This window comes from Lipomyces tetrasporus, assembly GCF_029532465.1.
Source record: "Lipomyces tetrasporus strain NRRL Y-64009 chromosome Unknown POJ06scaffold_4, whole genome shotgun sequence".
In the NCBI taxonomy this organism is placed as follows: domain Eukaryota; kingdom Fungi; phylum Ascomycota; class Lipomycetes; order Lipomycetales; family Lipomycetaceae; genus Lipomyces; species Lipomyces tetrasporus.
The window spans coordinates 591,672-614,646 of record NW_026611599.1 but is presented as its reverse complement, the minus strand read 5'-3'; the positions used below and the strand labels follow the sequence as shown (position 1 = coordinate 614,646).

The 22,975-nt window shown below is 47.7% G+C and overlaps 13 protein-coding genes across 13 annotated transcripts; 7 read left to right on the top strand and 6 right to left on the bottom strand.

The window, feature by feature from the left end:
- Positions 1–67: 67 nt before the first annotated feature.
- Positions 68–1,008, top strand: POJ06DRAFT_250369 (yeats family-domain-containing protein). The gene is made up of 3 exons (XM_056187283.1): positions 68–155; positions 217–412; positions 470–1,008. The coding sequence occupies exons 1-3, from the start codon at positions 129–131 to the stop codon at positions 892–894; spliced, it is 648 nt and encodes a 215-aa protein (XP_056044520.1). The 5' UTR covers positions 68–128; the 3' UTR covers positions 895–1,008.
- Positions 1,009–3,143, bottom strand: POJ06DRAFT_250364 (P-loop containing nucleoside triphosphate hydrolase protein). The gene is made up of 3 exons (XM_056187282.1): positions 2,744–3,143; positions 2,531–2,688; positions 1,009–2,473 (listed from the first exon to the last, which is right to left on the bottom strand). Exons 1-3 carry the CDS (start codon positions 3,017–3,019, stop codon positions 1,120–1,122), a joined length of 1,788 nt encoding a protein of 595 aa, XP_056044519.1. The 5' UTR covers positions 3,020–3,143; the 3' UTR covers positions 1,009–1,119.
- Positions 3,144–3,291: 148 nt separating this feature from the next.
- Positions 3,292–5,045, top strand: POJ06DRAFT_267233 (FAD dependent oxidoreductase; the record flags this gene model as incomplete). Its single annotated transcript, XM_056189222.1, has 3 exons — positions 3,292–3,514; positions 3,569–3,876; positions 3,930–5,045. The coding sequence occupies 3 exons, from the start codon at positions 3,292–3,294 to the stop codon at positions 5,043–5,045; spliced, it is 1,647 nt and encodes a 548-aa protein (XP_056044518.1).
- Positions 5,046–5,874: 829 nt separating this feature from the next.
- On the top strand, positions 5,875–8,087 carry POJ06DRAFT_267232 (uncharacterized protein; the record flags this gene model as incomplete). Its single annotated transcript, XM_056189221.1, has 3 exons — positions 5,875–6,651; positions 6,701–6,770; positions 6,823–8,087. 3 exons carry the CDS (start codon positions 5,875–5,877, stop codon positions 8,085–8,087), a joined length of 2,112 nt encoding a protein of 703 aa, XP_056044517.1.
- Positions 8,088–8,311: 224 nt separating this feature from the next.
- POJ06DRAFT_267231 (Vta1 like-domain-containing protein) lies at positions 8,312–9,417 on the bottom strand (the record flags this gene model as incomplete). The annotated part of the gene is made up of 4 exons (XM_056189220.1): positions 8,312–8,927; positions 8,981–9,108; positions 9,158–9,258; positions 9,318–9,417. 4 exons carry the CDS (start codon positions 9,415–9,417, stop codon positions 8,312–8,314), a joined length of 945 nt encoding a protein of 314 aa, XP_056044516.1.
- A 246-nt stretch (positions 9,418–9,663) lies between these two features.
- Positions 9,664–10,622, top strand: POJ06DRAFT_250353 (thioredoxin-like protein). Its single transcript, XM_056187281.1, has 3 exons — positions 9,664–9,850; positions 9,902–10,206; positions 10,268–10,622. Exons 1-3 carry the CDS (start codon positions 9,679–9,681, stop codon positions 10,598–10,600), a joined length of 810 nt encoding a protein of 269 aa, XP_056044515.1. The 5' UTR covers positions 9,664–9,678; the 3' UTR covers positions 10,601–10,622.
- POJ06DRAFT_250351 (ubiquitin-like autophagy protein Apg12-domain-containing protein) lies at positions 10,623–11,854 on the bottom strand. The gene is made up of 3 exons (XM_056187280.1): positions 11,580–11,854; positions 10,820–11,509; positions 10,623–10,769 (listed from the first exon to the last, which is right to left on the bottom strand). The coding sequence occupies exons 2-3, from the start codon at positions 11,501–11,503 to the stop codon at positions 10,710–10,712; spliced, it is 744 nt and encodes a 247-aa protein (XP_056044514.1). The 5' UTR covers positions 11,504–11,509; positions 11,580–11,854; the 3' UTR covers positions 10,623–10,709.
- A 213-nt stretch (positions 11,855–12,067) lies between these two features.
- POJ06DRAFT_221227 (ribosomal protein S8) lies at positions 12,068–12,963 on the top strand. The gene has a single exon (XM_056185620.1). It carries the CDS (start codon positions 12,235–12,237, stop codon positions 12,709–12,711), a length of 477 nt encoding a protein of 158 aa, XP_056044513.1. The 5' UTR covers positions 12,068–12,234; the 3' UTR covers positions 12,712–12,963.
- A 122-nt stretch (positions 12,964–13,085) lies between these two features.
- POJ06DRAFT_87620 (uncharacterized protein) lies at positions 13,086–14,255 on the top strand. Its single transcript, XM_056191690.1, has 3 exons — positions 13,086–13,552; positions 13,611–13,831; positions 13,891–14,255. The coding sequence occupies exons 1-3, from the start codon at positions 13,234–13,236 to the stop codon at positions 14,005–14,007; spliced, it is 657 nt and encodes a 218-aa protein (XP_056044512.1). The 5' UTR covers positions 13,086–13,233; the 3' UTR covers positions 14,008–14,255.
- On the bottom strand, positions 14,003–15,228 carry POJ06DRAFT_87623 (HotDog domain-containing protein). The gene is made up of 4 exons (XM_056191691.1): positions 14,597–15,228; positions 14,485–14,532; positions 14,319–14,429; positions 14,003–14,266 (listed from the first exon to the last, which is right to left on the bottom strand). Exons 1-4 carry the CDS (start codon positions 15,161–15,163, stop codon positions 14,141–14,143), a joined length of 852 nt encoding a protein of 283 aa, XP_056044511.1. The 5' UTR covers positions 15,164–15,228; the 3' UTR covers positions 14,003–14,140.
- A 112-nt stretch (positions 15,229–15,340) lies between these two features.
- Positions 15,341–17,692, bottom strand: POJ06DRAFT_250338 (WD40-repeat-containing domain protein). The gene is made up of 3 exons (XM_056187279.1): positions 17,320–17,692; positions 15,985–17,266; positions 15,341–15,936 (listed from the first exon to the last, which is right to left on the bottom strand). Exons 1-3 carry the CDS (start codon positions 17,457–17,459, stop codon positions 15,535–15,537), a joined length of 1,824 nt encoding a protein of 607 aa, XP_056044510.1. The 5' UTR covers positions 17,460–17,692; the 3' UTR covers positions 15,341–15,534.
- An 849-nt stretch (positions 17,693–18,541) lies between these two features.
- Positions 18,542–19,395, top strand: POJ06DRAFT_195066 (uncharacterized protein; the record flags this gene model as incomplete). Its single annotated transcript, XM_056184978.1, has 4 exons — positions 18,542–18,770; positions 18,822–18,962; positions 19,020–19,124; positions 19,184–19,395. 4 exons carry the CDS (start codon positions 18,542–18,544, stop codon positions 19,393–19,395), a joined length of 687 nt encoding a protein of 228 aa, XP_056044509.1.
- Positions 19,396–19,579: 184 nt separating this feature from the next.
- On the bottom strand, positions 19,580–22,692 carry POJ06DRAFT_250332 (Sodium/hydrogen exchanger family-domain-containing protein). Its single transcript, XM_056187278.1, has 4 exons — positions 22,499–22,692; positions 22,345–22,447; positions 21,867–22,295; positions 19,580–21,819 (listed from the first exon to the last, which is right to left on the bottom strand). The coding sequence occupies exons 1-4, from the start codon at positions 22,517–22,519 to the stop codon at positions 19,739–19,741; spliced, it is 2,634 nt and encodes an 877-aa protein (XP_056044508.1). The 5' UTR covers positions 22,520–22,692; the 3' UTR covers positions 19,580–19,738.
- Between the last annotated feature and the right edge of the window lie 283 nt (positions 22,693–22,975).

The window sequence follows — 22,975 nt, the reverse complement described above, 5'->3', positions numbered from 1 at the left end:
ACCCGGATTAAGTTAGTCCCGGGTAAGCTCCCACCTCATCGGTAATAGAGAGCAACACATTAATTACCTATGCAACACCGTGGTAGGAATGGCAATCACATTGTAGGATAAGGTATGCAAGGAACACAATGTCTAGCGGATCGAAACGGTTAAAGGTATGGGCATCTTTTGTTACGTGGTATCATATCACCTGTTGACTTACACTTCCGTTAATAGAATTTACAAATTTGTCGGCCGTTTGTGTTTGGAAATATGGCAGTTCCATTGAAAGAAGACAGGTCACCAGATATACCAACAGATCACACACATTCGTGGACAGTATTTCTGAAAGGTGTCAATGGTGATGATTTGTCGAGCTTTGTGAAGAGAGTCGTGTTTAAGCTCCACGAGACATACGCGAACTCTACTCGATGTGTGTCACCTTGGTTATGTTACTGAAATGGTCTCTTGCTAACAATACTGTCTACAGCAATTGAAGAGCCACCTTTTGAAGTTACAGAGACTGGATGGGGTGAATTCGAGATATCGATCCGAGTATATTTCGTTCCAGAAGCAAGCGAAAAAAATGTCGTTATGTATCATCACTTGAAACTGCATCCTTATGGACCAGAAGCCGAGCAACAAAAAACAAACGGAGCTACAGTAACCAGTATGCAGTATGATGAGTTTGTATTCAACGAACCTACTGAGTCATTATTTGAGATTTTGACAAAGAAACCAGGCGCGGTTTTACCTTCGCAAAAATCAATGCTTGTTCCGTTTAGTGTTGAATCGGAGAACGAAGAACTTGACAGACTTTCCGACGCACATGCGAAGGTCCAAGCAAATATACGGCGTCTAACAGAGAGAATACACGTTCTAGAGCAGGAGAATGCTGCACTGCAGTCGCTATAACGTCACTGCAGATATATGGCCCATACAATGGTCCGTACATGGATATGGATGGACAGGGCCGGGATTATGTATATTAGGCTTTTACGTATGTACATCAATTTTAGTAAATATAATCACGATTAGTCTTCAATGACCATGAGAATAGGCCATTGGCTTTATATATTAAAAATATGCCACCGAACTCGCCAAATATCTAATGTCAAACCGATACTTTTGAACATTCCTTTACTTCTGTTTTCTGATCTTAAAGGATTTTAATGGATCAGCGCGTTTTGGCTTCGACCTTGCTTTGTGAATAGCTCGCGCCTTGCGTATTCGATTTTGCTGAGTTTTGCGTATGCCAACAAATCCCAAATCTTTCACGAGACTCTGGCGTCCAGCTTCTGGTAGTAAATAATCTGGCACATGCTTAAGATGGTGTTGAACTCGGACAGCATGCAGCTCACGGTCATGGCGCAACTGCTCCAGTTCGTCGGGATTCTCTTCAAAGTGCTTCTTGAGCTTCTCACTTGCAAAAATCTCTTGCTTGAGCTCCTTTGCTCGTGCTTCGCGAATAGCTGTTCTGGTAATAGCCCTAAACGCATCATCCATACGATATCTAAATGCATCGACCTGCTTCATATCGAATACAAACGGCTTGATCTCAGCACCACCGTGATTCATCTTCTGGTCTCTCTGAATTCTGGCCATGACCTTCTCGTCCCGCTTCGCAGTTTCCAACGATGACGCTTTGTGTTTTCCCCATTGTTCCTTTAAAACGACGAAGGACAACGCCATGCCAGAATTTCCCGCACGCCCAGTTCGGCCGATTCTGTGAGTATATGCTCTAGATGTTGTTGGCAAATCAAAGTTGAAGACACACGAAACATTCTGGAAATCAATGCCACGCGACACGCCATATTCCTTGTCGCGTAACTTCCCTTTCTTGGATTTGCCTTCGTTCGACTTATTGCTAGCAGAAACACCTTCCTCGTCTTTAATTTGTTCTTCTGGAGCGATCTCATCAGCTCCATCCGTAGCTATTATCAAGTTGTACACGTTGCGATTGAACTGGTCCAGCACGTGCAGCCTGGAGTTAACCGGAAAATCCGAATTCATAACGCAAGACCGAATGCCAAACTGCTCAAGAAACAACTTTACCCTGTAGCATCGGTCGATGTCGTTTACGAATAAAATTGTTTTTCCCTTGATAAGCCCAAGCTTGAAAATAACATAGGCCAATAGATATTTATCAATCTCAGAGCATTTAACCATAAACTGCTCCACTGTCGCTCCATCTTCCTCCGATTCATTTTTATCCACATGCAGTGTAATAATTGCTGGATTTCGACAGAATAGACCCTTCAGTTCGTTGACTTCGCCGGTTAGGGTAGCGCTCATTAAAAAAACCTGAACGGTTTTCAGTAATCTTTTCTGGATATTCTCGAGATCTTCTTGATAACCATATGATAGAATGAGGTCGGCTTCATCGACCACAATGTGAGTGATATTCTTAACTTGAAATGTAGTCGATTTGACATGGGCTAGTATCCGCGACGGCGTTCCAATGACAATATCCGGGCATTCTGACAACAGTGACCTACAAAAGATGTCAAACTGCAATTCTCACCTAACATTTCCATGACGAGTCGCTTACCGCTGAACTTGATCGGACACGTTCTGGGCAATATTTACGCCACGAACCAACTTCCCACAAAACACAACTAGCTTATTAACAAGCTTTAGGCATTGCTCTGCCAGTTCTCGAGTTGGAACCAAAACAATTGCGCGAGTAGCGCTCTCATTTGGTTTGTTCTACCACGGTTTAATCAATATCACAATGATATAAAGAGCTGCGCTTGTGGCTTACCTCTTTTGCTCTAATTATTGCCTCGATAATAGGAATGACATATGCCGCTGTCTTCCCAGAACCAGTTTTGGCTCTTGCGAGAATGTCCTTGCCTTCAAATGCTAATGGAATCGCCTTTGCTTGAACTAAAGTCGGCCTGACAAATTGCTGCCTAGAAATGGCCTGCAGTAGGCGTTGATCAAGACCTAATGACTCAAAGGTCAAAGAGCCGTCTACTAGATTCTTGTCGACCTCCTTATCTCCGCTAATTTCTTCGCGTTTCCTCTTCGACACCATCGTTGACTAGCCAGTTCCTGGTCAATACCCGTATAGCGGAACAAACCTGAATCTGCGTTCGCAAAAAAAAAAATTGACACCTTCAACTCCTAACTGGGTACCCTAACCCTATTGGAAATAGAACCGCCAACTGGGAAAGTCTGCTCTAGCCGGGGTAAACCTTTACAGCAGACGGCACATCATGTATCATCGCGAGACTTTTACGAGGCTACGTGCATCCCCACGCTCGCAATTGATTTCGATTTGCTTGCAAAGGACCTCAGCAACCAACGATGCCGTCCGGGCCCGAATTGACACCTTCCGCATCGCGATTATCCGCCTGGCTTGATCCTCCGACAAAGTTTGCCATGTTTCGAACAACATCAGAACTACCTGCGAGAGCCGACCTTGTAATTATTGGAAGCAGTTTTAGCGGCGCCAGTGTTGCATATCATGCATTGAAGGCTTATCCTGGATTGAGTATCGTCATGCTCGAGGCCGGTGATGCTTGTGAAGGTAGCATTTAGTTGCATAATTGTTGCATCAGGCTCTAATCCCGATATTGATTAGGTGCGTCAGGACGCAACGGCGGTCATCTGCGACCGGACTTTTACACTTATACGAGCAAAATTGCAACGAAGTACGGTCCTGAGGAGGCAGTTCGACTAAGCAAATTCGAACGAGATAATTTTGAAGCTGTTAAGAGACTAATCAAAGAAGCGGGTGTCGATTGTGAAACTGGTCATGCCGGCGAAACTTGGCAAGTGTTCCTCAGTCAGGAAGAGCTTGACGAAGGTCTCCGGGAGCTTACTATGATGCGTGATCTTGGAGGGGACGTACATGATGTCAAGGTGTACATGCGCCACGAAGCCGTGAAGGTAGGGAGGTACTTTGGTATTCTGACGCTATACGTTGTACTGACCTACCCTAGGTGACTGGTATCCAAGGGTGTTTCGGTGCTATCGTGTCACCAGGTTCGCCAATCTCACCTACGAAATTGGTTTCTCATCTTATTGAACAAAGTCTTATTCGTGGACTCAATTTGCAGACTCATACGCGCGTCCTCCGAGTCGCACTGAACCAATCTAATGGTGCAGCTCCGTTCTCCGCGGGCAGCAACACCACGAGTGACTCTGAATCGGATGAGTTTGAACGCGTGGATATGAACTCATTAAGAATATTCCCGAAGAAGTTGTCATATTTGCACAAGATTACTACTTCACGGGGCACTGTTCTGGCCAATAAGGTTGTGCATGCTACGAACGGCTATATCGACACTCTGCTCTCTATGTCATCGGACGTTCCTGGCGCAACAAATTCACGGAATAGCGCGGTGTTGGTCACTCCGGTTCGTGGTCATGCTGTTGAGGTTGCGCCTGTCGGCAACCGTCGTAAACTGAGCTTAGACCCGAACCATAATATCACCACTATGGATTTCCACAGAGGTTGGGAATATTTGATTCAAAGACCAAACGGAAACTTCGTTTTGGGTGGTGGCAGGCAGTTTGGCATGGGGAACGATACTGAGTCGCTCAATAACAAGACCACGCTTGAGACCGAAATCGAGGGGAGCCTTGACCTATTTGTGAGATATTTTTTTACGCAGACCTTATGCTTTGATAACGCTCATTATCTTGCACCTCCTAAGACTGTCTTTGGCGATAGGGGGACCAACGGAGACTATTCGGTGGACTACAAGATTGTCAAGCAATGGACTGGCACAATGGGGTTCTCGGCGGATGACTTCCCACTCGTGGGGAAGGTCCCTTCTGGTCAAGAATACTGCATTGTCGGATTTAATGGCCGTGGTATGCCGCGCATTTTCCTAGCTGCTAAAGCACTGGTTCGTATGATCCTGCTGGAGGATGAGGGGTATAGGTACGACTGCCAGTATAGTTCGACAATTGGGTCATTACCTAGTAACCGGATTGAACGCAAGATGGATGCAGCTGAGTACGCTTATATGCCTCAGTGCTTCGACGTTACGGAGGAGAGACTGACCAGAATGATCAACTTGGCTAGGCTGCATAATGAAGCACAACTGTGATTAGGGTTGGACCGCTATCTGCTGTTTTGATGGGTTGGGGGGGTTGGGGTTGTTCGATAAGGACGTGTTTGGCATGTGTTAGGTAATCATTGTTGTGTTTGAAAGGGCGTTCGTTGGCTTTCCATGACTTATTTGATCAGTTGTCCTGCGTTTCTATTTTTATGTTTTCTGTTTTATTTTTATGTTTTGCTTTTGCCTTTGACAGTTTATGCTCTTGGCCATGATTCATGATTGCTTGTGTTTATATTATAGGCTTTAGTTACACAGTTTTTCAAAGTTTTGTAGCGCGCGTTGGTGGAGAATGGCAAAGGGCAGTTGTAACTTACCAATTATTGTAATTGACAAAACTTATCTTATTTGAGAGTACATCTCGGCAGCGCGCTCATCATAATGAGTATTGGAGTAACCAATAATGCATGATGGTTCAATTATTGTCTAGTCGCGTCATTGGACCATTCGTGATGAATCCTATACGAGAGTATGTACACCCATCATACTATCGCAATATCGAAATACTTGTCACATCCTTGCCAACAAATGCCCGTGGTCCAGCAGAATTGTCCATCGTACCCGAAGAACGGCTCAAGTGAAGGCGAAAATGGAGGTCGCACAGACCTCCAAACTGTTTATACCTTTCCACATACGTTGTACAGATGTCGTACAAAGTATGCGCGCAAGAACGCTGTGTTGTTGCTCACATGCACGCAATCTTCTGTATTTGACTGACTTATACACTCTGTCATTCTGACTTTTGTCTTTGCATGAGAATCAGCAGCTGTCTATTTTGTGTTGACCCAAACCTCCCTGTTAATTCAGGTACTATTTAGATATGTCATGCGTATTGCCGCTCTCGCATGAAAATGTTACCGCGGTGCAAGAAAATATTGACCAACAGCATACAAGCGGTCCAGAGGTTTACATTGCCACACGGTTTGTCCAGGATCAGGCAGCGAGGATAAAATCAGAGCATGTGGCGATGGCCGCCCAGTCAGGCTCGATTTGTCAAACACAATCGACGCGACGCAGCGAGAGGAGCAAGAACAAGAGCAATAAGGAAAGCATGAGAACAAGAGAATTTAAGTCTTCAGATAGCTCTTTATTGGAGACCCGATCGTGTTTGTCAGATAGCGTTATGTCTCCTAACAAGGGTGATCAGCCGATCCATTGGTCGTCCAGTCACTACGCACAATACGAGGATGAAATTAATGTGAGACAGCAGGAACTAAGATCTGAGCTACCAGTGAATTCAGACGACGTGCTTGACAAAACGCCATTCAAGGAGTTATCGGGAGGGTTGGCTAAGAATCAGGAGCCCTCTGCTAAGTCAGCTCACTACATGAAGCCGTTTGACAAGCCTACCCGCAGGCCAATGCGAGACGATCGTGGCTCTAGGAAAAAGAAGAGAAGAAGCGTTCCAGTGACAGAAGGAAAAGGCAAGGAAAAAGGCAGGCTCGATGCTTCGAGTTCTGAAGGAGGGCATGAGGGGAGAAAAAGACGTGGCAAGAAGTCATACCGGACGAAGACGACCAAGAAGTCCAAACCGATCGCTGGTTTAGTGTCTACGCTTGCCAATATTACAGAGAGTATTTCTTCATCTCGACTTACGGTAAATCGATGTAACCTGTTTACGATTCCTGAATCTGACCTCAAGGCAGCTTCCGCATAAGCCTTCAGCAGGCATCTTTAATCACGGCCGCCAGGCCAGTAATAGGCCTAGCTCAGGAGGTAGAACGATGCTACTCGACATATCGCTGATTTGCTTACAATTGTTGTGCAGTTCCAGACTTGGCGTTCACGAGAATTGAGAAACTGACGGAGCCATCAAAGTCCAGCAGGGTAGCGCGCCATGAGAAAGTAGTGATGATTTCGGAACCGAAGCAATCCAGCTCGGTTCATGACTACACAAGTCATATGAGAGACGCTGAGTTAATGGAAGGCACCATCAACACGGTGCCGACTGCGAAGGACCAGTTATCGCTGTCTCGGCCTAGTGAGCAAAAGAGTATAACAGATGGCGCTGAGATGTCCAATGAAGAGTATAATGGATCTTCGTCACAAGTTACGAAACGAAGACAACTTGCTCAGGACCAAAATGCGATTATTTCACCGTGGCCTGTTCATGCACATGAAAGGAGAGTAGTGGCTGCTCTCGAAGAAAGTGCAATTGCACAGACTACTCCAGTCGGCAATACGCAAACATCCAGCTCTGTGGCAGCTTTGGACACTACTCCATCTGTGGCTGTAGAAGTTCCGCAATTTTTACCCCATCCAAAGGAGCTTTTAAGAATAGTTCAAGAATACTCGCCTTACAGCAGTGCACCGAAAATGTTTAGTCAAGTATCGAGTATTGTTCCAAACCGGGCAATTTACAAATCGACAGAGCACAATCAATACAGCTTCCATCAAGAAGATCGTATGTACCGGCCATCGACAGCGACTGCAGCACGTGACTATCAAGAATGGTTCCTGGGACATCCAACTTCCACGAATGATGAGCACTATGAGAATGATGCCTATTATCCGTCCTCGTTCTGTGAAGGGTCTTGCGTAGGCAACTGCTACAGTGAAACTGCCGACGGTGACTTTGATCCCTCGGTACCGACGATACCGCTATACGACGGTAGAGATGACCTCTCCGGGAGAGCCGTTCAAATCAATAACACTCTGCTTTCGTATCCCGAGTGCCTAGATTACAGAGTACCTGAAAATGACAGAGCTGACGAAACCTACGCTAATGACGAGAGCTCAATTCCTGGTGTAACTACTTTTGCATATGGACAACACATGCCAAGCGCTGAATGTGGCAGCATAAGTTTCGATCAATATATTAATAACGACTACCAGTATATGACAGACACGAGTGTGTCCGCCCTGGATTTATCTGTTTCCGACCATCAGCCAGTGATAACCACCGCCAAATCAGGAGAAGAGACTTCTCGGCTGCATTCCACTAGTTACTGCTACGGACGGCATTCTGACACCAATATATATCATACTGATAGTCCAGAACCACCGAAATTCAAGCGTTATCGATTACATTAGTGTAAATTAGGGGGTAGTAAATTAGGATTAGTTGTATACAGCGCTAGAAACGGGTTTATCGATTACTGGGTTATTAGGCAGACATATGTTCAATGGCAAGAGCAACTGAGATTTCATAGGTGGCTACAAGTTCATGCGCATCTTTACGCCACTAAATAGATAACCGTAACTCAAACACCGAGATGACATATTCATACAAATTCTTCGCCTCACATTCTATGCCATTATACATTCTCCCCCAAAAGTTTTAGAGCCGTCTTCAGCTCTCTGACCGCGGTATCAACGTCTTCATAATTTAGCGCCGAAATAGCATATCTCGAATGTTTCTGTGCCAATGAGAATCTCTGTGCCTCATCCATAATCTGCTGCACTTCAACCTTTGATACGTGCTGTTGTTGTTGATGATGATATGACTGTGCCGATGGTGCCGAGACAATTGGCGGAGCTGCAGGGGGAGGCGTAAACATAGGCGGGGAAGGTGCAGAAGGCGCAGTAATAGGAGCAAATGCAGGCGCAGAAGGTGACTGAGAATACGTTGTCGGGAAAGAAAGGGTAGACGGTACTGAAGGGGCGGATGAGGTAAAGTCCAATGACACTGCTTGAACAGAGCTGGACAGATCGTCGATTGTTGATGTTTCCGGCTCTGGCGACGGAGCTTGTGCAGCAATTTCCGGCGACTCATATGCGTTGGGATCTTCACCTGCAGCGTAGGCCTTTAAGATTCTGGCAGCATGAAACTTGCAGTATTTGATACGGTCTAGAAGGCCCTGGTCTGGTTCTCCAAAGAGCTTCAGAAGCTCCAGGAAATTTGATGCAGCGAGTAAATTCGAAGCCGTTGCCCTATGCAATTCTAGATTATTATCTTCACAAAAAAGAAGGCGGCAAAAGCTTACTTCGTTGACTTTCTATTAATTATATCTTTGTCCGCATTTGCAAATACCCGAGTAGCAAATTTCTCAACGTATGCCTGTCCCACCAATTCGTCTGTTATTGTGTCATGATCCTGCAGTTGGATTTTATCCTAATAATGTCAAACAATGCCCACACAGTGAGGATGCCAGGGCTAGTACCTTCTCAATAAGATCTAACAAGTGTGTGACATATTCTGCAGCGGCAGGGTCTGTCTGGTGCACTTTCGCTGCCAATGCCTCTTCAATTGCATAATATTTACCTAATACGCACTGTAAGCATCATTCATCCGAATTGAACAAACATTAATGGTTTCTGTACAGTAATAGGCTATAACCGGATCAGATTTCTCTAGCTCATTCGCTCGCTTAATAAAGATCGTGACGAACTTCAGCGACGGTGGTGGACCTTGGATAGCCATCGCAGCGTCTAGCGCAATATTCAGTGAGATGACCTCACCTTGAAGGTACTAACAGCAATTTGATGTTGCTGGTTCTGTAGATTAAACCAACCTCTATCGATACGCAAGGCAATAAACGGAGTGGTCTACCCGTTCACTTGAACTTGTGATTCGGTTTAGTCTTGACCGACCTCCAAACCTTAATCCTTCGCATCCGCGCTTTGAATGTTCAAAAGTTGGGTCTGTACCGTCTATTACAGTTCACCTCCCACTTCAGGCGCAATGCTTTTCACCACTATTATACTAGCTGTTCAGCTATTAGTTTTGATCTCTCCAGCTTTGGCAGGATTTTATGGCTCCGATACGGCTGTGATCAATCTCACCCCCAAGACATTCAAGACCGAGATTTATGATACAAACTATACATCTATTGTGGAGTTTTATGCAGAGTGGTGTATGTACTCTTTGCCCATTAAATCAACGAGCTAAGACATCATGTAAATAGGTGGGCACTGCAAGAACCTTCGACCCCAGTATACAAAAGCGGCCAAATCACTAACCGGAGTCGCGAAAGTCGCCGCGGTTAGATGCGACGACCAGTCTAACCAGCCCCTGTGCTCGCGCTACAATGTCCGAGGATATCCGACGCTCAAGATATTCCGGCCAAACAGCAAAGTTCCTTCGAACCCATATATTGAGGATTATGAAGGCGGACGGACGGCAAAGGCTATTGTTGATACAATCTTGACTAAGATCCCGAATAAAGTGCAACGGCTTAAAGCTGAGAACTTTCGGACTTGGATAGAAGAGGTAGGCTGTGCCGGTCGTCGTCTACTCGTCCTTTGAGAGGAAATATTCTAATTCAGTATAGAGCAAGTCTCCCAATGTTCTTTTGTTCCACAATAATGCGAATACTCCACCAATGTATAAGGGCCTTGCCATAGATTACGCGGGAACAGCCAACTTTGGTATAATTCAGAAGTCGGAAAAGGTTGTTTCGAAAGAGTTTGGGGTTACAAAATATCCGACGATTGTTGTAGTCACCAAAGACGATGTTGGCGAACATAGACACAACTACGCTGGTGAACACAAGAAGGAGCCACTGTACGAGTTTCTAAGCGGTTTCGCTACCCCAGCAGAAGGGGCAAGAGCACCCAAAAAGCCAAAGAGGGCGAAGAAGGCGACGCAGCATGAGGAGCTTTAGGGCATTCATAACGGGTTAAGGTCTTAAAATATAATATACAACAGTTGCCCACCTATGTAGCCAACTACATCATAAACCTGCAAACATTAACTCCCTAGACAAGCCAAAATCAACCAAACGCCGCTGTGTTGCAATAGCTAATATGCAAATGTCCATCAATCTTAAAGCACTACCTCAAATGTCAGTCGCATTCAAAATAAGGGTGCTAAGGAACCTTACCTCATGTAAATATCCTACTTCTTGATCTAAAGCAGGCGCAAATGTAGAGTTGACATACACGAAAAGAGGATCTATGTCCTTGCATTTCAACTGTCGTCTCAGAAACCTTACAACCACCTCGAATCTCTGAGATGCCGTTATCCGCGCGACGGGATGTGACAAAATTGGAGCTGAACCTATCGCTCTGAATTTAATGGCTACTTTGTGCGTAGCGGGGCGGGCGTAAAGTTCAAGAGCTCCAGTAGCATCACTAGGCAGCGAGGTCAGAACAACTGATGCCGCCAATGTAACCTTCTCTTCCGGTGCCGCCTCTTCGGGAATCGTTTCTTGTTCTCTATCTTCTTCCAATTCTTCCTGTTCCGGTTCTGTCGATTGCTCGCGTGTTCGTTCTGCAAGACCACGACCCGACGGACCTCGTCTAAAATAGTTCGTAACAGATGATGACGTAGATGACGATAATGACGACGCGGGAGACCGTGTTGATGCATGCAGGTGCTCTATATCGGGGCGCCGGGGTCGAGCGAGAATGCGAGACCGAGACATGTTTGTGTCGTTGTAATCGTCATTGTCGTCGTCTGGAATGGACATGCCAGCGCTGGACGATCCAGCTACTACTGATCTTAATGTCGATGACGGCGTATTTCGTCTACTGACTCCCTCTCGCGTCGGATGTGATGGATCCATTGCGCACTACAGAGGACAGTTGAAGGTTAATGCGACAATTGCTGGCAAACGGAAGTCCAATGCCTCAGAGCCATACTTCGATCAAAACATTTTGAAGCGTAAATACACTAAACTGTATTAGATTCAATCTTGAGTATAATTTGCTTCAAGATCAAGGCTCCTATGGAGGTCAAATGGCAATAAGCATGAGGGTAAAGTCAAGTTCTTGTATCATACGAGTACGTCACGCTTTGAGCATAAAGACGCGATAACTGCAGCATTAGCTAACGTGCGGCGCCTGCAAGATGCCGATGGCCGACGAACAAACTGCCGCGCCTATAAAAGCGACCAAAACGCGTTTCAGTTCTTACACTTGCCGTAAATTCAAGTAAACAATTATTATAACACTGTTATTGCTGTGTGAAGAGTACCGGAGAGACGGCCTTGGGAGACGTGGTCCTATTTGCTGTAATCGTAAAATTTTGCCGCGCTTGCAACTGTAACCGTACCTGAGCCTCGACGGATAAGGATTCACAAGTCCAACGAAGATGCGTTTGGAGTTTCAAATATTTTCCTAAACCTCAAGCCGAAGATTTTGCTTGCCATAGTGATAGTTGCTAAAGCTTCTGACATTCGCGAACAAGATAGCAATTCCTATTTGCGGTACATCTTAACTTATACGGTATCGATTGCCGCTCTTGATTAATTCGTCTCACGTCCAATTGCATTGACGGAACCATAACATCTCCCCGATGTCGCTACACAACTTATCCTACGTCTGTTCGCATCTAAAAAACTGCTCAACGGCGCGCGTCCCTATAACGTCAATACAATATACGAAGCTGCATCTAGGCGTTATCTTGGGACTATACCGTCACGGTATCATATCTCACGTGCAGTTGGGAAGCAGGAAAGGACCCGACACCGATCCTGTGCAGGTCACGAGCGAGAACATTTCGACGAGACGGTTATGGGTCACATTGAAATATCACAACGCGGAGCCGGTATTAAAACACGCATTGCTAGAATCTAAACCGTCGAAGAAAAAGACAATGAAACTGCCGGGATTAAAGCGATTGATCGAAGGATATTGGGCTGAGAATACGAAACCACTTGATCCAGGGGATTTGCTCTTTTTGCGAACGGATAAAGGAATACTGGAAGCAAGAGAGGCGGTTGAACTGCAGAGAGGTGGACAGTTATTATGTCGATTTACCTCACTGAGGTGACCCAGTGGATTATTGAAAAGATACGATTGCAAACAGTCGCCGCGATTTCCTCGTGTTGGGGGGGCATGAAGAAATGGGTTGGTGCATATTGGCCTGGCATTTATACGGTGTTATATAGATCTCCCACATGTAAATATGAGCTTCTGCAGGTGTTTCGAGCGTTGCATTATAGCCCGTGATCTGCCGGCGCAGGACCATCGCGGGAGTAATGCTGGCAACATAAAACACAATAAATTGTCTTCTTTGAAAATAGCGGCCAATAATTCAATAATTATAGTAGGCAATAATTTCCTAGCTGGGAAAATACGTATCGCAAACCCCAGGCGGTTTATGTCCGCTATGAGGCTATTTCTCGCACTCGCGTAAAGGGTGGTAACCGGTATCCGTTCTGTTTGATGACAAGCTCATTCACCTACGACATCGTCCGCACCTGGACACTGTAGGTGTTTCCAATTAAAAGTAGTGCCAAGCTCGCAGTATTTAGCAGATTCAGTTATTTCGACGTCACATAACCGCGTAATAATGGCAGACTTTACTTTCGATCTAAGGCCAAAGTCACGAAGCGCATTAATTCCTCCGCTAACGGCCGTCTCAATCGCCCGTTCGCTCATAACCGAAGTTGCTAATACTTGGAAAAAAGGCTCAACATATCCCCACGGCGTGCAGGTTTACTGTCGCAATCTACTGGGCGAGAAATGGATCGCACGGATATCGGTTCATCAAGAGCCATGGGACTGGTTTAAGGCTGGGATTTGCGACAATCATACGGAGAACGAGGCCGAGTATATCAAGACGTTGGATAGTTTTACGGAGATTGACGCCGGCGAGTCAGGCTGGAGAGGTTCGTTATGTACGACGACTTTGGATACAAGAAGTAATTTAATAACTGTGGATTTCAGGGGTGCATACGAGATATAAACTGTCGTTCCCACTTAGTATTCGTGAGATTCCCGAGTGGGTGCTAGCTATCCAGCCGGATCCAGATGTCAAAGAGTTCTTTATTATCTCGGTGCCGGCAGATGTGCCGGTCAGTAAGGATAGCGTGAAAGGGCGGTACGCGTCGATTGAGTATGTGCATGAGCTTCCGGATGGCAAAGTTGAGTGGACCATGGCTTTTACCGTAAGTGGTCTTCAATGGTCTTGTTCATTGTAGCCAATGATGCTGATTTGTTCGGTCAGAGCGATGGAGGCGGCTTGATTCCTCGGTTTATTCAAGACCTAGCCTTACCCAGCACGACCGCTCACGACGTTCCAAATTTTCTCGCGTGGGCTCGAAAGAAATACGCAGCAGAATAGAGTTACAGGACCTGAAGTTATGGATCGACCGATCGTCGTGATTATTGGCACAGATATGTATTCATATATTCCGAAGGAGACGTGACAGTTTGTACACGCCAACATGTCTATTCGAATCTATTATCTATGAACTCTACATGTCAGCTAGGCTCTTTAAGTTGTATTTCTTTGGAACAAGAAATACGCCCGTAGCTTCAGCAAGCAAATGACCATGTGCAGATTCAACTCTTCCGGCGACCAGCGACTTACTCGTCGTGAACTAGAACTTGATATTAGCTCGCTGTACGTAACCTAAGCAAGACGACTCGTACGTCTGTAACGTGGGAATGGATCGCAATTACTTGATTCGTGAACGTTGGTGCTCGGTAATTAATATTGAGATTCGCGGTAACGGCAGATTGGCCAGGTAGCGGAAGAATAGCCTAGACCACTTAGCAAAATCCATTTCCGTTCAGCAATAACAGGCAATGGACATACTGCACGCGCAAGTGCTTCGTCAAGCAGAGCGCCAATTAAACCTCCGTGCTATAAAGTTAAACCCCTTTTTTAGAACGATGTTGACAAAATTGACCGATAACAGGAAACACACCACAATTCCAGGAAACCCAGACAACAGGCTACCGACGTGAATGACAGACACAATTTGATTCGTCTTCTTGTTAACAAACACGATTCCTGGCACTGCAAACTTGCCCATCCCACTCAAGGTGCCCGCCAAAAACGCCTGCTTCCGGTATTCTTCGGGCGCATTAACCCACATCCTGCGCTCCTCAAACTCGGGTTTCGCTCGCATTTGCTTGACAATGCGGGATTGCTGAAGTTGCTTCTCGACGCGGTCGATATACGCTGTCTCTTCCGGTGATCCGACTTCAGGGAGCTTCTCCTGGAACATCGTCAAGACCTGCAACGGCGTAAATTTGTACGCCAATGCGGCGCCGGCGAGTAGCGATGAGGCGGCCACTATGAGCGTTGCGTGTTCGGAGAAGAATGATCGATGGGGAGCAGTAGGTGAGGCTTCAGCTGGGGAAGAGGTTGCAAAAGGGGACGACCTGACTTGACGCGCGATCAGTGACGGAGTATTGCTTCTGATACGGACTCGCTGGCAGTTCGCGCCGAATAATCGGACAGCGGAAGCAAAGCCATTTCGACTAGTCATCGCTACAAGGCAACTAGTGCCAGACACGGTGTGAAGAGTCCAGAGGTCGCCAGGCAATTGTGATCCATCGCTGGCGTGCGCGAACTCCCATCGGTCTCATCTTCGACCGACCCGGCATCTACAGGTTAGGGTAACCGCTGGATTGGCATCCAATTTATCTGCGAAACCAACTGTTTTCACATATCTAGATAAAACAAGTTTTGGGCGCAAACTTTCCAAAATACAATTGCCAATATTATACAGGACCGATACGAAAGATTAACTTGCCAGTATAGACCAATTTTGAATTAAATGACCCGATTACTCCAACATCGTCCGACCCAAATTTTGAACCATGTGCGCTCAAATCAGAATGAACGAGAACAACTACATCATATTGACTTTGGAGGCGACATTATGATTTCGTCGTCGCTAGACGATTCGCCCTCGTCGATTTCCAGCATCGGCATATCCGTTGCTCCTGTGGCAGGAAGTCTGTCTTCCACATCTAGGTTATCCAGCATAACTTTCTCACCCATGAGGTACCGCAGACAGGACTCGAGACAGTATTTTTGTCTCTTTGCGAATTCTGTGGCGATAGTCTGCACTTGATACTCAATCCGTCCAACTTCCTCGGCCAATAGATCCTTGCTTTGCTCAATTGCTATTTTCGGGGCGTTCTTGCGGGGATAATCAGGCGGGAATCGCGCTTCCATGCGGATAAATATAAGACCGTTGTCTGGGCCCCATGGACCATTGAGGCATACGACAATTTCTCCGCTGCTAACGTTGATCTGATACTGATTAGACCATATCTGCATTTAACATTCTTCATGGAATACCTTTTCAAATGTGATCTTAGGAAATCTGTTGCCTACAATACTGACTTCCTCACCCAAATTCTCCGGCACACCTTCACGCTCCGTAAATGCTGCAGTGTCATCCGGCTTTGCAAAAGCGGATCGTCCAATTCGAACACCAGATAGCCAGTTCAAATGGGATATCTTGTCGTACTTTCCACCCCTTGTCATATACCTCTGGAGGTTTTTTGCCGGGAACTGGGATGCCCGCGACAAAGTAGTTGCGCCTCGGGGTATTGATTGGCGAATGCCAAGCGAAAAGAGGGGACCGGAGTCAGATTCAGTTTCGGGCTCTTTGATGAAGCTCACATACGGCGTCCCGCGGCGGGTAAGCCTGTATTTGAGAGGTTCGTCCTTCACGTGATGCACACCTTCAAGCGTAGAGTCACTGACCGACCACAATCGCAAGTCATGGTCTTTGGACCACGTAACTAGTTGAAACTCGCGATCATCTACACCTTGATCCCCACCCCGAGCCCGCCACAGAAATTCCTTGACAGGCTCGGTGTGCCCGATAAACTCAGTGACAGGCTTGATCTGCTCTACGACTTGCTCGCTTTTGTTATACACGATGTAAAGCCCATTCTTTCCGCCTCGCTGCGGCATAATACAACACCCGTCTCCAAAGGGTGTATGCCGTGCGCGCCAAACTGGGAAGTCCGTCGTAATGACCCGCACCGGTTCATCCTTCTCGTTACTATAATCCCAGAACTTGACAGTCTTGTCCAGCGAGCACGTGATCAGCTTTGTCTCTATCACTCTATCGAAATCGACGCCGTAGATCTTAGTCGAGTGCGCATTTATGGATCGGAGCGGTAAAGCACCCATCCTGTCATCCCAGATGCGCACGTACCGGTCGTGGCTCGAAGCGACAACATGCGGGTTCTGTCTATTCCATTTCACCTGTGTTGCGCTCGCGCGCCAGTCACAGAAGGACTGCACGGGTTTTCCGGGTGTACGCATGTCCCAGCAGTGCACAAAAGCGTCGACTGCACACGTCGCTAATCGTTCGGGATCGTGCGCATGGAAGTTGATGTCCGTGATAGCGCGCGTGTGAGCATGCAGGACATGCTCGATCGCGTTGCGGGACGGAAGGGCCATGTTCCAAACCATCGCTTTCCGGTTCGAAGTGGAGATCACCCAGGTGCATTTCGCGGCGTGAGGCGACCATTGGACATCTGCCACCTCCCATAATGTCGAGTGTCGGAGGAAGCGGGGAGGACAGTATGGATCGTCTAAGTCGACGACGTAGAGACCGCTTCGTCTGCAAATTTCAAGTTAGATATTCATCTGCCAGTAGAAGACAGTGGCATATACGAGGCAAGAACAACATCGCGACCTGAAGGAGAAATTGTCATTGCGCCTACGGGACGCTCGAGATGCAAGGAAAGCGAGGTGCCGAAGGTCTTTGATTCCCAGGGCGAGGACTCCCCGGCTATCTGCTGCGAAGTCGCCATCTGTTGTAGTCCTCTCGAATACCGACTGCAATAGCTGTGGAGGTTTGATTCACAGAAAGGGCAAAAGCAGGTCAATCGTGAATTCCGGAGCTCATTGTTGCTCTTATATGGCTCCAAAATGCTGGCAAATCCATAAAGAATATTTATACTGCCATGTTTGGTCCGGAACGTAGAGGTATTGTCAGTCAACTGAGCAACGAGGGACGATGAGAATTAAAAATCGAGTGTTGTCGGGTGCACTGCTGAGCGGCTTAAATCGGTGCCTTCACCTTGTATTAATTAGGCGGCACCAGACCCAACGTTTTGACAATTTGGATGCCGGCATAACTGGCAACCCTCAACAGCACGTGCTGCCTTCCAGTGACGTCGACACTCTGAAGCACCAGTACGCATTATGCGGCTAACTTAAATTTTCGGTGCGCAAAAGTCCAAATAGACTATATCACTGCTGAGATATATCATTTAATGGAAATATGAAGCTTACTAACAGCTCGCCTTAATTCTCAGTTGCAGGTGCTAGGTGCCATTCCTAGCACTTGATCGGTGATGTCAAACCTATTAATCTTCAGCCAGGAGGAGGAGTAACCATAGTGAGGAGAAATAAGACCCATTCTTATGTATTAAAGTAGAAATTTGGTCATGCCTTCGGCACATATATATCTGTAATAATTGATAAAATAGCATCCAAATTTAGAGTCATGTCCTTACCAGAAATCTCGACACGGAGGACGACAATCTACCTGCTTTGCCAGGTCAGATCGAATCATTTGTACTGCGACATACGACATGGTGCGACACAGGTGGCAGGCACGCGGACTGCTTTGCCGCCGCACCTATAACCCTAACCTTCTCGTGCTTTAGGTCCACCTGAAACCATTGTGTCTGCACACCAGCAATACTATCAAGAATACGCACGATCAGTCCACAATGCCTGCGAATGATCTCCCGGTAAGTGCACTTCATGCATTTGGCTCTTAAAAAGGTGTACGCTCGGCTGCACAGTCCGCAGCTAACCCAATATTCAGGCGATGATGACGCCAGCAGAATACCAGGAGCATATCCAACCGGCCAGGCCTCCAGCTATGTCCCCCTCCCAGTCAGTCTACAGGGTCCCCGTACGCACTCAGTCTCAGTCCGGACTTCAACAGCCACGGCCAATCCAACATCCGCAGCAGTTGCACCAACAGCCACAATACCCTACCCCATACAGCCCGCCTGCACAGAGGTCAAGTAGACCGTATAGCGCGATGCCGGCATTACCCGCACCAGTCGACCCATTGTACCAGATTTTCTCGAGCGTAGATAAAGATGGTATGCACTTGATCTTAGGAGTATCCGACATGTCTACTGACGCGTTTTCAGGAAGCGGAAGGCTGTCGGCGGGCGAGTTGCGGTCCGCATTAGTGAACTTTGACAAGACCAAGTTCGATCCGGAAACAATCAAGCTAATGATCAAGTTATTCGATTCCGACGGGTCCGGTACGATTGATTACACCGAGTTCAGTAAGTCTTTCGGGCGTGCATGCACTTAACTTAAGTAGACATGCTGATTTAGTAAAGAACGGCTGTGGAATTATCTCGGGGAGTGGCTCGAGCAGTTTCAGCGGTTTGATTTAGATCACAACACAACTATATCCCTCGACGAGTTCTCTCTTGCATTACAATGTACGTTTTGATTCCCCTCGCTGTCCATTTCACTACATTACTGATGTCAATACAAACAGCATTCGGGTTCCAGTTCACCCCTAATTTCGTGCGTTTCATGTTTAGCCACTACGATAAGCGCGGCACCGGCGCAATTTCGTTTGATTTATTCGTGCAAGCAAATATCAATCTTCAACGCATATACGACGCATTTAAGAAATACGACACCGGACAAGGGACAATCCAGATAGGTTTTGAGGACTTGTTGACTGAGGTTTTGTATTTGAAGTAGAAATGTGCTTGATGTGCTGCTTTGTCGGTACTTTGTTTGTATTATGAATGGTAATTTGTGTAAGGCTTTTGGTATATTGCTATAGTTTTTGGATATCTGTATGTTTAGATTGTTTTGCCATGTGAGGGTAGTTGCGCGTTCCGGCTGTATCATGCTCAATTTGTCAATCATTTATGTAGGATTATTGACTTCGTATTCGGTATGAACTAATTCAATGATAATCACTTGCACTCCGTATGTCCGATAACAGTGGTATGACAATGAACCAACCAACCCAAAAAAAGAGAACATATGCAAATAAAACGATATCTATACACTAAGGCATCGCGGATACTGCAACCGATTACTTTGACTTCTTAACGTCAGCACCCCACGTGATTCCCCTGGGCTGATCAGGCTGTCCGGCCGAGCTTGAGTACGCAGCTGGCTCCTGCTCGTCGCTTGAGACCAGACCTAGAGCCGCGAACCTTTCGCGGCGCTCACCCTCAGTCTCGCCTGCGAACGAGATTCTCGGTGTGGGTGCCCGCGCAGAGACAGGCGGACCACCATCATCTTCGTCATCGTCGTCCTCGTCGTAGTCATTGGCGTCGTCAATATCCTCCTCCCCACCGACGCCAAAGTAATCATTGCTGATTCTCCGAGCCCGCTGTGCGCGCTCTTCTTCTTCTTTTTCTGCACGTTCAGATCCTTGCAACGCCGCCAACCGTCTTTTTCGCTCCGCAGGAGTCTCCTCCTCGTCATCTGCATGTGACCGGCCTTTCCGCGACCGCGGCACAACCACTTCATCCTCAGTAGTCATCCGCTGCAAAAAATTCTTAGGCAGTTCGTTCTTCTCCAGGCCAGATCCTGACGAGCTCCCGCTAGTGCCCTCGCCAGAACTCTCAACCTTCTGCATCTCCAAATCCCCACCGTGTGTATTGTGCGCACCGACAGCAGTGGACCCGCGCCGTAACCCGACCCACGACAACGCGCGGTCGAGCCCGCTCTCTCCACCTGCGGGACGGTGGCGGTTAATTCTATACCGTCGGATGACTTCGCCTTCTTCGTTCTCAACAATGATCTCATCGTCTAGCTGGTACGCGATCGCTTTCGTGCCGCTTTGATCGTCCTCGTCATGCTCTCTGCGCGCTTCAGACGACGCGCGACGTCGTCGCGGGGACGCTTCGCGGTCCTGTAGTGACTCCAGCGGCTCGACCCACGGTGTGCGTTTGCCTGTGTCGGAATTTATCGTCGTCAACACCTCGCCATTCGCGTCCTCGACAATCAAATGAGGCCCTTCCTGGTACACAGTGTGGTCAGTAGGGTTAGTTTGCTCTTCTAAGGTCGCCTCGCCAGCTCGTCTCGCAACATTTTCCGGTATTTGCACGCCGGCGTCATAATCTAACGGCATCGGCTTGTCCTCCAATTTGACATCTCCTTTCTTCGACTTGCGCTTGCGCGGACGGGACATTCTTCCCGCTGCTTTGGCCGGGCGGCGTGGTTCGCCATCCGCATCAGTCGGATGGCGGTGGAATAGCCTGTTGAGATTTGAGTCGTCACCCATAGTGTCGACTTTCCGGAACGAGAGCGACTGTCCGGACTCTATCCTCGGCAACCGTTGAAGCCAAGAGGGCCCATTGCCGTTACCAGTCGTGTACGACATCGTGATGGCCATAGTGTTCAACCGCTTCCCGAGAGTGAACACCGCGATGGACGATCCGTGCACGATGATGGATGCGATGACCAGAAACGTCACGACTGGCCACATTACCGCCACGACCATATAGTTCTCGGAACCTTCGGGCGGTAGCTCGGCGAGTGGCGTGGGACTATCGTGTTCGAGCTCTGCCCGTGCTAGAATGGTGATGAAGATCGCACCGACTCCTATGGGGCCGAAGTGGCCGCAGAATAGGGCCTCGCGCCAGGTGCGGATGTCTGGGATGATCGGCTTAATCATGAGCATGATCGGGATTCGGCGAAATAGGATGATCAGGATGGCTAAAATCGACAGCTTCCACGGGCTGATGCCAAGCTGGGGCGAATCATAGAGACTCCACGGCACGATTGCGCCAAAGTAGACAAAGTAGGCCAGATTGAGCAACAAGTCGATGACGTTGGAGACGTGCGATTCCTCTGTCTTGTGCGTGAACCAACCGTCCCAAGAAAATGCGGCGCCGGCCGCGAACGAGACGAGCAAATCGTCGGTGCCCAGGATCGAGCCGACGCCAGTGCAAAAGAGGGCAAGCACAAAGTAAAACACGAGGAACGATTCGCGGTCGATCAGGTTGTGACTCTCTGCGAACTTGATCAGGTGGCGGCCAGAGTACCCGATTACTACTCCCAATATGCAGCCAAAAATGCATTCATACAGAACAGTAATCAAGATCCAGTGCTTGACGATCTCGCCTCCGTGACCGGCGTAGCGGATCAAGTAGAGCGAGAGATCTAGTCGGCGTGAGCGAACGCACCTTGACACCTTGTGGAGAACTTACATGCAAACGGAAACGCCATGCCGTCGTTGCATCCGGATTCGGCGGACAAAAGGTTTCGCAAGTGGCCGGGCACACGTTTAGCAAACTTGCCCTTTCCGACGACAGCGGACGCCAAAACGGGATCCGTGGCCGTAATGCAGGCTGCGACGACAAGAGCCTCGACCCACCGCAGGGAAGGCACTAATTTCCAGATGAATACAGACGAGATCAGCCAGCCAAACGTCATGACAGGCACGAGCAAGTAAAAGACCGAGATCCAGTGCCTGAGCATGTATTTTTTGGGCAATTCGACCGCGACGGCGAATATCTGGACGATCAGCACTATGCGCGATATCTCGAGGGTGATGTAGTCGACGTTACCCCAAGTACTGGGGTTGAACCAGTCGAGAGCATGAGGACCGAAAATGACGCCGACAATGGTCGCGACAGCTAATGGCGGTTAGCAAGAGAGTAGAAACTGAGACAAATCGCGACACACTGGCTTCGCCGATGTAGAGCTTCTCCTTGACGAAAAGCGAGATGAGCGAGAAAATTGTCGTGAACCCCCCAATGATTGCATATGCGATATGCGGTTTGGTAATCTGGGCAGGTTAGCAGCAGCAGGTGCCGAAGTCCGGATCCCACAGACTTACCCATAGCTGGTCCCAGGCCATTCTGAGGAGGAAGAACGGTCAGGATCAGAGGATCTGGGGGTCGATATGATGCGTGGTCCTAACTGAGTGTTCGCGACGGCAGAGTGCGCGCGATAAATATGCAAACAATATATCGATATTATGAGAAGGAAAATAACCAAAAGCGCATGGAACTAAGATACCCGACGAGCTGTTCCAGCAGATGTGCTGAAGAGAGCCACGGGAGCGATAGCTTAGCGTGCAAACGCAATCAGATCAATAGACTTTGCACTAGCGCACGCAGAAGGGGTCTTGGTGCAGCTCGGCGATGAGACTAGGTCTGGGCGCAAGGCACAGATAACGTTTTTATTGCGGAGAATGTCGAAGGCAAAGCAGAATATGCACCAGATACTCGAACTCAGAATGGCCCGCATTTTGTGATAGTGGATGAATGAAATATCCCGGTCGGCGTTGCAATATCCTACCTGGACGAAGTTA